Here is a 13,259-nt window from a genome sequence, read left to right as displayed (position 1 = left end):
AATCAGAAGTAAGGCAAATCAGAACAATGGAACAAGAAACCAAGGGAAGGGGCACCTGGGTGGCCCAGGCAGCTAAGTGACCAACTCTTGAGTTCAGCGTGGGTCATGATCTCACAATTGTGAGATAGAGCCCTGCATGCGGCTCAGTGCTGATGGTGTGGAGCCTGCTTGGGATCCTCTCTGTCCCTTTCTCTCCTCCAACCCCTCTTGTGTGCATGCACACACACACACTCTCTCTCAAATAAATAAATAAACAAATAAACTTAAACCAAGGGAAAAGATACTGTAATTTAAAATAAAATATAAACATCTTTCTGAAGATTCTGATAACATCATGACAAAGTTAGAACATTACTAACCCTTTAGATCTAGTTCACGATTTTTTTGAGGGGGTAGAAAGTGTCTAGGCAGCTCCTTACCCAGCAGGGTAGTTGTGCACATATGTACGTCCACTGTCAATACTTTGCCTGGAATACTTCCTGCGTTCAGTGTTGTAACAAAAAGGACCAGAGGTGTTGAGTTATGAGTGGAAAAGTGGTTTAATCATGTATGCTAAATAATTTAGAAAGGTCTAATTATTCCTATGCAGGAAGGGAAATCTGGTGGCACATCTTGCCACAGATGATGCTTTAATTCTTCTGTCTGTGTCTTAAATTTATGTTTTGTGTAGTTCACAAACATGTCATGGAGAAAAGTATGAGGGATCCATGCTTGGATGGATCTTCGACAGCAATGTGATATATTAAGACCTCTGGGTTTTGTTTTGTTTTTAATGTTTATTTTTTGAGAGAGAGAAAGAGAGACAGAAAGAGAGGGAGACACAGAATCCAAAGCAGACACCAGACTCTGAGCTGTCAGCACAGAGCCCAACGCAGGGCTTGAACTCACAGACTACGAGATCATGACCTGAGATGAAGTCGGTCACTTAACCAACTGGGCCACCCAGGCACCCAGGACCTCTGTGTTCATTTGAAAAATGTATGCCAGCCCACCTACTAAAACTGCTCCTGCTCTTGATTTCTGCTTAGATATTCCTTTAGGCTCAGCAGCCAACACGGATGATTATAAATAGTTCACTATCAATAGGAGCGGGTCGTGTCAGAGACAGACTGAGGACATTGTAATCACTAGTTCTCCCTTTGCCTTGTTTTATTGTTCAATTGTTTTTCTTAAATATTAAAAAAATGCAAAAGAAAAAATGTATATCACCTATTGGAAGGTATAAAAAGGTGTACCCACCACTAACATAAGAAAGAAAACCTCAGTGGTACTTTTGGAGCAACCCTCCCCATCTCATTCCCCTCTCTATCCACGTTGCCTTCCCAGCAAGGTAACCATTACCTTGAATTTTGGTTTATCATTCCATTGCTTTTAATGTTTTTACCACTTACAATATAGCCTTAATAAATATTTTAAATTTGCATGTTTTTGAGCAGAGCATGAGATCTGTAAGTTTTGATAACCAAGGTGAGGTTCCAAAGAGAGATAGTAAAGGGGGTTTTGAACAGGGAGGAAGGTGTAAAATAATGTTTCTTTACAAGGATATATTTATGCATTAAATTTCCTGGAAGGATATACGAGGAACTATTCATATTGGTCACTGGGGAGTAGGACCTAGAGACGTGGCAAAAACAAAGGAATTTTTCATTCAGTCCTATCTGATTTTTTTAAACATTGCATATGTTTCTTTTAAAGTTAAAAGAAACCCTAGTTTATGTGGAAGATAGTATGGAAGTTCCTCAAAAAGTTAAAAATAGAAATACCCTATGATCCAGTAATCACACTACTGGGTATTTACCCAATAAATACAAAAACACTAATTCTAAGGGATACATGCACCCCTGTGTTTATAGCAGCATTAATTTACAATAGCCAAATTATGGAAGCAGCCCAAGTGTTCATCAATAGATTAATGGATGAAGATGATGTGCACGTACACACACACACACACACACACACTGAGGAATATTATTCAGCCATAAAAAAGAAAGAAATCTTTCCATTTGCAATGACATGGATGGAGCTAGAGAGTATAATGCTAGGTAAAATCTGTTAGAGAAAGACAAATACCATATGATTTCACTCAATGTGGAATACAAGAAACAAAACAAATGAGCAAAGGAAAAAAGACAGAAACAAACCAAGAAACAGACTCTTAACTATACAGAACAAACTGATGGCTACCAGAGGGGAGGTGGATAGGAGGATGGGTTAAATAGGTGATGGGGACTAAGGAGTCCATTTGTCATGATGAGCGCTGGGTAATAATGTGGAATTGTTGAATCTCTATATTGTATACCTGAAACTAATATAACAGTGTAGGTTAACTATGCTAGAATTAAAATAAAATAATAATAATAATAATAATAATAAAGAAACCCTAGTTGAAAGGAATTCAAAACTACTTAAAGATTTTTTAAATAATTACTTTGATAATCTTCATTTAATATCTCTTAATCATATCTTCAAAGATTTTTGGCAGTGAATCCTAAATTAAAAAGTACAGAATCATTTTTCTTTTTCTAAGATGATTTCCAAGATTAAGTGGGGAAAACAGAATGTGTGGGGTTGGAGGGAAACATCAGTTTGTGGCCTTACCAATTAATTAGTGTAATATTTAAAAGATATTATTATGCAATTTGATCCTTTACCCAAATTTTACAATTAGCCTGTAAATTAGTTGACATGCTGTTTGTAATATTTCTTTACTTTGACAATCTGTACATCTTGAATGGTACAAAGGATGTAAAAATTTTTTTACTATTAATAGTCTAATTCCTCTTAAGTAATATAAATTTTAGGAGTCATGTTAGCTCTTTAAGTTAAAGTAACATCATCTCAAAATTATGAAAGTAGTCAAGGCTTAAATTTATTTTTTACCATCTTGTACATCCTTGTATTTCTGTCTTTTTCTTAATTTTTACTTTTATGTTAGGTGAACCAATAAATATTATATTAACTTGTACATTTTATACAAAATAACCAGGAAACATTTTTTTAGGCCAAAGAAGATGATTTAAATTCATTCACCGCAGCAGACCTGAAGGACCTCTCTAGTCATCAGCTGAACGAATTCTTAGCACAGATGCTCCAGAAAGTAAGTACTAGCTCAAAACATGAGACATTACAATGGATATAATAAAAGCACAGCATTTAGGTCAAACCCAACTTGGAAAAAAAAATGTTAATGTGAAAACTAATGGGAAAAAAAATTTATAAAATTCATTTGTTTCTTTAAAGACATTTGTTGAATGCTTATTATGTTTAGTGTTATTATAAATATGAAAATATTCAAGAAAGAAAGAAACCATGTCCACAAAAGCTTATAATCTAGTAGGAAAGGTCACACATACAAAATCTGGCAATTAAAGGAGACATATTTTAGGTATCATTTGAGAAAAACTTAATCAGTAAAGAAGGACTCCCTTCTAAATGGCATCATCAAGGAAAGGTTTTGTGGGAGTGGAGCTAGCTTTGAGGAGAGCAGCATCATAATGCAGAGGTGGAAATTCCAGTCCGAGGGAGTAGCAAGCCACCGTGTTGCAGAAGTTAATGAAGATCATTCTAGAAAGCCTGGTATAGGATGTGATGAATCTTGAATGCTAAGCTAAGAATCAGATTTTGTAGGTAGGAAGGGATCTAACATTTTTAACAGGAAAGGATGGATTATAAAACAAGCCTGCTGGTGGATCAACATGAGGAACACGGGTGGTGGAGTTATCTGGGAGACAGTACCAGGGGGCACTGGTAGGAAAGGAGGGGGCAGGGGTGAAGGGTGAAAGGCATGGGTTTGTGCCTGGCTGGATTTGGCGGTTAACAGGAATGAGTCCAAGCAGATCTTAAGGTTTCAAACCAAGGCAATAAAAAGAATATGTAAAACAGAAAGAGGAGGCTGCATTTTGAGAGGGAGGGAAGGACTGGGTCTCGGCTTTCACATTAAAATGCTCTGTTGGGCCTGAGGACCTTGAGAGGGATAAAGAAGACTGGACAGAGTTTCCTAAGGAATCAACACAAAGGGAGGAATGGATTTTAGGCAACAGGGGCTTGGTGAGAATCAATTTTTTAGGGCATAAAGTCGCCATTTTTCATAAATGTCTTTAGCGCTGCCTTGGGGCCAGGGAGAGGGAGGACCTGACGGGATGTTTCCAGAAAAGGCATGGCAAAAATGGGGGAAGATTGGGGGTCCAGGAGGGGACCTTAACCAGTGGACCTACCAGGGCAGACTTGGAGGTTAGCTGAGACCAAACAGTTTGGGAAGGGTCTGGCACTCAGAGCAGAGATGCTTCCGGAGCGAGCATGGGGTGGGTTTTTTAAGATGATGAGTCGTGGCAGCAGAGGAGAGTCACCACCCACCTAGCAGCACCTCAGCCTCCCTGCTTGTCCAAACTGAACTTGTCTTCCTTCTTTCCTCACCAGACTTGCTCCCCATTTTAGCTTAAGGTTAAGCCAGGCACAGGAGGTTCATGAACTCCTGAAATTGTATAGAGACATTTGTGTTTGTATGGTAAATGTATCTCTTTTTCCTAAGGAAAGGGTCCATATTACTCATCAGGTTCTCAAAGGACCTGTAATATAGAAGTTTTAAAAGCTATTTTGTAGGCATATAGATCATTTAAAAGGGATTTCAGAGGAAATATGCAAAGATAAAGCTCAGGGTAATCTGTGAGGAAGCAAAGAACGGTGGCTTAATACAGAGAATGGGATAAATTTAAGATAGATAAAGTATAAGGAAAATCTTGGAGGACTCTGGAAAGAGTTAGAAAGTTAGGTTTTATATATACCAGAAGGTCTGAGGAGAGAAATTCTCATTTAATTCTCTAGATACCTCACAAATTAAACTATCCCTTCGCTCCTAGGAGAACATCCTTATCCAGAATAAGTTGGCACAACATTTATTGTAGTGTGCATTTGTTTTCATTTTATCTAACTTATTTCTATATTTGAAAATATTTAGGATTTTAATCTGGCTAAGAATTTCCCTCCAGCTCCTTTCTTCCAAGGAATCCTGTTGAAATGATATGTCATACTTTTTTATTTTGCTCTTAGGCACCTCTTCCATTGGGGCATATAAAGCGAATGCAAGAGGTGTACAAGTTGAATGCCGTTAGCAATTCTGAAATACGATTCAGGTACATCATTTTAACTTGTCTCTGTGGAAGAAAGTAGAAACTAGTTTGAAATGTGGAGAAAGGGAAAGCAGAGTCGGAGCCATACGTGAGTTTTAAGAAATCCTATGAAATCTTCTGCACTTGTATAAATAATCATAGGAATACTTGCAGTATCTGTAAGATGAGAGTATTAATCTTTTTCTTAGAATTTGTTCGAAGCTTCTCTTGGCCTTAAAACAAAAAGGAGAATTAGGAATCCAGAGGTAAATAGTTCTTCCACAACTAGCCAAACTGACTCTGATGAGGGAATAGTTAGAAATCTCTGATTCTTTTATGTGGCTAATCTTTCTTAATTCTGATTTGTAGTGTGAGTCTTAAACCAAAGTTTAATTTCCTTTAGAAACTGCACAGATAAGGTACATGAACACCAACGTAATCTAGCCTTTTAAAACGTCTGGTCTTTTTCAAGAACAAACTCCTCTTCCTTCTCTTCTCCAGTTATTGAATTGTATATAAAAGGATTTGAAAAAAAAGAAAGATTTGAGATTCTCAGAATAAAGACATAATATAAAGAGGTGTGCAGTAGAATTATAATGGGATTACTTATCACTATGAAAGTAATCTTCAGAAGTGACTGTATATCCCGCCCCTTCCTCCTCATTTCCTACCCCACGCCCCCTAAAAATCTTCCTTTCAGATGGTTACGGCTCTGCATTCAATCGAAATGGGAGGAAGCAGTTCCTTTGGCTCTAAAAATGGCAACTGAGCAAGGACGAATGAAATTTACGCGGCCCTTATTCAAGTAAGAACCCACTCAAATGGTGCTTTGAATTTAGATCAGGAATGGGGAGGAACAATCTTAAGTTTTTCCTGTTGTTAAAATACTTTGTAAAATGCCATCTAAAAATAATTTTTAAATTTGTTAAAGATTACAGGTATAATTTTGGAATAGGAATGAACACTTCTAAAATATTTAGAATTTGAGGTAATTGGATTAGCTGTTTTAGAAACATTATATATCAGTTACCTATTATGGGCCAGATAGGTTTAGACACTGGTGAAAAGGAAGTAAATAGAAAGCAATCTTATGTGCACCAACGGTCTTTAAAAGCAAGTAGGAGATAATTGGTGGATAGGCATGGACAAGAGAAAGAGTCTGAAGTTATTCAAATGCAATAAGAAATGAACAGATAAAGCCAAACCTTTTTGATTCAAATGTCCCAATGAGGTAGAAGAATAGGTTGCTTGACATATAATAAAGCAATGCGCGGTAGAGGGGAAAAGTTGTATCTTGGCTAAAAGCTAGAATTTAAGAATATCTTAATGAAGTTATTTTGACTGTGGATTTGGCAGGAATTCTGAAAAATATATAACCGTGACATAGACAGTCATAATTAATCTTTTCATTAATTTCACAAGAATAAAATTATACCTGCCAAATAAAACATTCCTTGCCAAAATAATAAGTCATTATCCAACTTTCTTCCTTTTTTCCCGCTCCCACAGAGACCTTGCTGCCTTTGACAAATACCACGATCAAGTCGTCCGTACCTACCAGGAGCACAGAGCTAGCATGCACCCCGTGACGGCCATGCTGGTGGGGAAAGATTTAAAAGTGGATTGAGGACCCACCAATGATGATTTCAGACATTTTTCTTTTTTAAACTGAAGTCACAAAGAAATGGAAAAACTTCAGCTCACATTGTAATTAAAATGCCGTTTTTGTTTTCGGTTTTTATTATTTTGTCGGTGATTTTCATAAATAAAGCTGAGCTACCTTTTTTTTCCTCCCTGCCAGTGGCATGTTCTTTGTAAAGTGCATTTTAACAAAGTTTGGTCTTTTAATTTATAAAAGTAAAATTTGTAATTACATATTTATTTTCCCCAGCACGATCACAAAAGCGTCAACATATTATTTACCTGACATTTTAAGTTCCTTAATATGAAGCTGCTACACACCAAACATTCAACATGATTAGGGTTTTGCTCTTTAAAGGTTTTATTTTTTTAAGTTTGTTTATTTTGAGGGAGAGCAAGCACAAGTGGGGGAGGAGCAGAGAGAGAAAGAGAGAATCCCAAGCAAGCTCTGCACGCTCAGCACAGAGCCTGATGCAGGGCTTGAACTCACGAACCATGAGATCATAACCTGAGCTGAAATCAAGAGTTAGATGCTTAACCCACTGAGCCAACCTAGCACCGCAGGTTTTGCTTTTTTTTTTTTTTCCAACGTTTATTTATTTTTGGGACAGAGAGAGACAGAGCATGAACGGGGGAGGGGCAGAGAGAGAGGGAGACACAGAATCAGAAACAGGCTCCAGGCTCGGAGCCATCAGCCCAGAGCCTGACGCGGGGCTCGAAGGTTTTGCTTTTTAAATAACATGAACACTCCGTTGGATTTGCTCCCCCACCCGCCCAGTGAACATAGTATAAATGCCCTTTCCAAACTGTATAAACTCTATAGGGAGCATTGTTCCCCCCACCCTGCATCCACCTGCTGACCCACTGGACTTGTCCTGCTGTCCTGTCAGGGTCAAATGACCACTCTGAACACTAGTATTTCCCATCAGCCTTTCAGAGTCTCTCCTGTCTGTTCAACCTTACTCTTCTCCTTAGTGGTCACCAAACATTCTTCATCCTTGTAGAGCACAAAGCCCATAGAAAGAATACAATTATAGTATATACTGTACATATAATACACACTGGAAATGATACGACTTGAACCAAATGTAACAAAGCATCCCATGAGTGTAATGTACCCTGGGGTGCCTCAGCACACGGTTTGGGAACCACAGTTGTATTAGAATTCTTTGATTGTGACAACGACTCATAACTAGAAGTCAGAAAAGGAAAAGGAGGATTATTTTAAGGATACAGGGCAGGGGCAGGTTGTCAGAACCTGTGGACAAACAGAAGGGCACTGACACCCAGAATTGCCAAGCAAGCAATACTCTTTCTTGTCTCTCATTTCTGCTTCTCTCCTCCAAACTGTAGAGTCTGGCTACCCTCCAGCTTTGCTGTTGTAAATAGTTCTTGTCACATGGAAAGACTGTCTCAATTCCAAATTCCGAGAGGTGAGACTCACCCAGTTTGGGTCCACCCATGGCCTGATAAACTTTCGCAAGAGGAGTGATGTCTCAGAGTATAAATGTGGGTGGAGGTCTATCATTAAATACACAGAAATAATCCTGAGATTCTCCCTACTCTCTCTCTCTAGCAGTTCCCTGCTTCTGGACACATCTACACCGCAGTGATTCTGTTTCTCAAGGCTCTGCTTTAACGTGTCTTCCGTACCAGAAAGTCCATAGGACAGAGTTCAGCTCACATCCCTGGTATATAATCATGTTCTGAATGATTAGACTTTAGCAAATCCATGGGCCCAAATGATGCTTTTGAAGCCTTCTCCTGCCCCATAAGCTTTCCCACACTCTAAGTTAAGGTCACGTTTCAGTTACCATTGATGAACGACCCTGGAAGGGAATTGGGACAAGGGACACTTCAATTGAAGGGTGGTGGTGAAGAATGAGATGAAGAAGGTAGAGGGCGCTAGAGACAAACATCACAGCTTTACCTGGGCCAGAGCTCAGTGGAGTCCATATTTACACACTTCAGCTAATAAGCATATGTTGAATATATTTGTGCTAGGCTGGATATACACATAATTTCTGGGTGAACAAAGATAATTTCTATACACTGCTAAAGAAGAGATATACTAAAGCAACCCGGGGAAGGGCCGCTTAACCCATCCAAAGGGTTTAGGAGATGCTTCCTGGGGAAGAGAAGGCCTATACTGAGTCTTCAGGGATAAGAAATATCTAACTTAGCAAAGAAAGTTGGAAATGTGTTCCAGATGGATAAAGAATGACCCAAAGGTCATTGGGAAGTGAAAATAGCTTGACTCTGCTCCATGTTGTCTAGGGCATGAGTTTGAAATCTTCAAATGGCTGGGGGTAACTCAATTCGCTGGGTGGTATCATCCGGATGCTTCCTCCCTCACATGTCTGAAGTCTGACCTGGGATTAGTCACAAGCTGGGCTCAGCTGAGCCTGGCAACTGGAGTGCCCAAGTGGTTTGTGTTTTCTCACCACACAGTGGATGGCTGGACTTCTTGGTAGTCTTCTTTGTAAGTGTATCCATCACCAGAGTAGCACCATGAAGCCAGAGAATGTCCCTTATTTCATTCCCAGCACCTAGCATAGTGCTTGGGATAGAACAGGTATTCAAAAATATTTGTTGGCTGAGTGAATGGAGAAGGGTAGAAGGTTAAGGTGTTTCACCTCTAAGGGCCTCAGTTTTCTCAGAGACGTAAGAGGTAAGGTCTTCCTCTGAAAACTAGAGGAGATGGATGTTGAGAAGTGGGTGAATGTTTTAGAAACCTGCTGAGGGGGAGGGGCAAGTAATAGGACAGTGCCATGATGTACATCATCACAGAACTTTCTATAGCAGAACTTTCCACCAGGGTGAACACAGATAGGAGTTTGTTATGATGACCCAGGGGGTGAATTTAACTCAGGGAAGGCATAGGTTTAGGGTGATAAAGGGATTTCAAAGTGCTGAAGAAAGAGTGGCCCAGGTGAGCAACTAGGACACCAGCTTCCTAGGAAAGAAAATGAGGAAGCTGGTGGGAAATGGAGGAAAGGAGGAGCCAACCAGAGGTCAGGTCCAAGGGCAAAGATGACTAAAGTAAGGGGGGAGCTGAAAGGCTAAAAGGGCATGGTCAGAAGACAGGGTACTGGAATTTAAGATTTCTTATGTGCATCAAATTCAGATGGTGACAACAAGAACCATATGATCCTCTCAATAGATGCAGAGAAAGCATTTGACAAAATACAACATCTTTCTTGATAAAAACCCTCAAGAAAGTAGGGATAGAAAGATCATACCTCAAGATCATAAAAGCCATGTACAAAAGACCCAATGCTAATATCATCCTCAATGGGGGAAAACTGAGAGCTTTCTCCCTAAGGTCAGGAACAAGACAGGGATGTCCAGTCTCTCCACTGTTATTCAACATAGTATTGGAAGTCTTAGTCTCAGCAATCAGACAACACAAAGAAATAAAAGGCATCCAAATTGGCCATGAGGAGGTCAAACTTTCACTCTTCGCAGATGACATGATACTGTATATGGAAAACCCAAGCGATTCCACCAAAAAACTGCTAGAATTGATTCATGAATTCAGCAAGGCTGCAGGATATAAAATCAACGCACAGAAATCGGTCGCATTCCTATACACCAACAGTGAAGCGACAGAAAGAGAAATCAAGGAATTGATCCCATTTACAATTGCACCAAAAACCATAAAATACCTAGGAATAAATCTAACCAAAGAGGCGAAAAATCTATACACTGAGAACTATAGAAAGCTTATGAAAGAAACGGAAAAAGACACAAAAAAATGGAAAAAGATTCCATGCTCCTGGATAGGAAGAACAAATATTGTTAAAATGTCAATACTACCCAAAGCAATCTACATATTCAATACAATCCCTATCAAAATAACACCAGCATTCTTCACAATGCTAGAACAAACAATCCTAAAATTTGTATAGAACCAGAAAAGACCCTGAATAGCCAAAGCAATCTTGAAAAAGAAAACCAAAGCAGGAGGCATCACAATCCAGACTTAAAGCTACACTACAAAGCTGTAATCATCAAGGCAGTATGGTACTGGCACAAAAACAGACACCCAGATCAGAGGAACAGAATAGAGAACCCAGAAATGGACCCACAAATGTATGGCCAACTAATCTTTGACAAAGCAGGAAAGAATATTCAGTAGAATAAAGACGACAGTCTGTTCATCAAGTGGTGCTGGGAAAACTGGACAGCGACATGCAGAAAAATGAACCTGGACCACTTTCTTACACCATACACAAAAATAAACTCAAAATGGATGAAAGACCTCAATGTAAGATGGGAGGCCATCAAAATCCTCGAGGAGAAAGCAGGCAAAAACCTCTCTGACCTTGGCCGCAGCAACTTCTTACTCAACACATCTCCAGAGGCAAGGGAAACAAAAGCAAAAATGAACTATTGGGACCTCACCAAAATAAAAAGCTTCTGCACAGCGAAGGAAGCAATCAGCAAAACAAAAACGCAACCGATGGAATGGGAGAAGATATTTGCAAACGACACATCAGATAAAGGGTTAGTATCCAAAATCTGTAAAGAACTTATCAAACTCAACACCCAAAAAACAAATAATCCAGGGAAGAAATGGGCAAAAGACATGAATAGACACTTCTCCAAAGAAGACATCCAGATGGCCAGCTGACACATGAAAAAATGCCCCACATCACTCATCACCAGGGAAATACAAATCAAAACCACAATGAGATACCACCTCACACCTGTCAGAAGGGCTAACATTAACAACTCAGGCAACAACAGATGTTGGCGAGGATGCAGAGAAAGAGGATCTCTTTTGCACTGCTGGTGGGAATGCAAACTGGTTCAGCCACTCTGGAAAACAGTATGGGGGTTCCTCAAAAAATCAAAAATAGAACTACCCTATGACCCAGCAATTTCACTACTAGGTATTTATCCAAGGGACACAGGTATGCTGTTTCGAAGGGGCACATGCACCCCCATGTTTATAGCAGCACTATCCACAACAGCCAAAGTATGGAAAGAGCCCAATGTCCATCGATGGATGAATGGATAAAGAAGATGTGGTGTGTATATATATATATATATATATACACATACAATGGAGTATTACTCAGCGATCAAAAAGAATGAAATCTTGCCATTTGCAGCTATGTGGATAGAACCAGAAGATATTATGCTAACTGAAATTAGTCAGAGAGGGACAAAAATCATATGACTTCACTCATATGAGGATTTTAAGACACAGAACCGTTGAACACAAGGGAAAGGAAGTAAAAATAATATAAAAACAGGGAGCAGGACAAAACATAAGAGACTCTTAAATATGGAGAACAAACAGAGGGTTGCTGGGGGGAGTTGTGGGAAGGGGGATGGGCTAAATGGGTAAGGAGCATTAAGGAATCTACCCCTAAAATCATTGTTGCACTATATACTAACTAACTTGGATGTAAATTAAATAAAAAATAAAATAAAATAAAATAAAATAAATTCAGGTGGTGACAAATTGCAGGGATGTGGATGGCTAAAGTGCAAGTTTCAATAACACTCAAGGAGTGGTAGCTCTTTCTTTGTACATTTCCCAGGAAGCTGTGGAGGAAAGAGAGATTTGGGGTGTTGGTGTTTTCCATGAACTACTATGTCTCTATTCAGAACACAAATCTGTTTTAGTGGAAATAGGCTTCAGGATCTTTCTTTTGCAATAATCAAACCTCTAGAAACTGGCTTATTACTAAAATGCTGCTTAGTTAAAACAGTGCCCACATTTCTTTGATTCCTTTTTCATTCTCTTTGGAGTTCCTTAATCCACTGGTAATGAATTAGGTGCAGAGAGGAGTTAACTGTGTTGAAGATGCTTAATTGGATTAGGGATATCCATGTACCAAGCTGCAAGAACATTTAGAAGCTAATATAGGTATACAGAGCATTAGAGTCCAAATAATAGTGATTACACACCCTTCTGTAACATTTCCAATTTACCATGTGCTGAGCTAAGGGCTTTACATATATGAGCTCATTTAATCCTCCATAGAGCCCTTTGAAATAGGCACAAGCATTGTCCCCAGCTTAGAGATGAAGAAACTGAGGCCGTGAAAAAGTCAAGTAACTTGCCCAGAGGTCACATCGCTAGCAAATGGCGAAGCCAGGATTTGATCCCAGGTAGACACTGCAAATACAGCAGTGAGGCAGCTCACCCCTCTTCCCTTTTGAAGAGGAAACAGAGGCTAATTAATAATTTACTTGCTCAAAGCTAATACATAGTGGAGCTGGAGTCCCACTGTGGCGGTCTGAGCTGTTAACCTCCCAGCCATGATAGCTCATTCATCCAGACGTGACCTTCAGCTGTGAGAATGATCTCTGGCCTTTGCCGTCTCCCTTCGTTGAGGGACAGCATGGGAAAACCTTAGTGGCGGCAGGGGGTGGTTGCTCAACACATGTTTGTGGAATAAACAAGAAAACGAAGATTGCCACACTCCGTGGTGTCACAGTAGGCCAGAAGGTGCATTTTACTGTTGAGTAATTCTAGATAAAGACAGGAACACG

At 39.5% G+C, this 13,259-nt stretch overlaps 1 protein-coding gene across 2 annotated transcripts in view; it reads left to right on the top strand.

Moving 5' to 3' along the window:
• The window catches only part of LTA4H (leukotriene A4 hydrolase), a 34,667-nt gene extending 27,669 nt beyond the window's left edge, over positions 1-6,998 (top strand). Inside the window, exons 16-19 of one of the 2 annotated variants that reach the window (XM_045463297.1) lie at positions 3,002-3,097; positions 5,047-5,129; positions 5,806-5,910; positions 6,615-6,998. In XM_045463297.1, coding sequence (XP_045319253.1) covers positions 3,002-3,097; positions 5,047-5,129; positions 5,806-5,910; positions 6,615-6,732 — 402 coding nt within the window. In that variant the 3' untranslated portion in view covers positions 6,733-6,998. The remainder of the gene's footprint in view (positions 1-3,001; positions 3,098-5,046; positions 5,130-5,805; positions 5,911-6,614) is intronic. The other variant, XM_045463299.1, reaches the window with a different exon arrangement.
• Positions 6,999-13,259: the final 6,261 nt, after the last annotated feature.

Source organism: Leopardus geoffroyi, chromosome B4 (assembly GCF_018350155.1).
Source record: "Leopardus geoffroyi isolate Oge1 chromosome B4, O.geoffroyi_Oge1_pat1.0, whole genome shotgun sequence".
Lineage (NCBI taxonomy): Eukaryota > Metazoa > Chordata > Mammalia > Carnivora > Felidae > Leopardus > Leopardus geoffroyi.
This window is presented reverse-complemented; position numbering and strand designations above follow the sequence as displayed.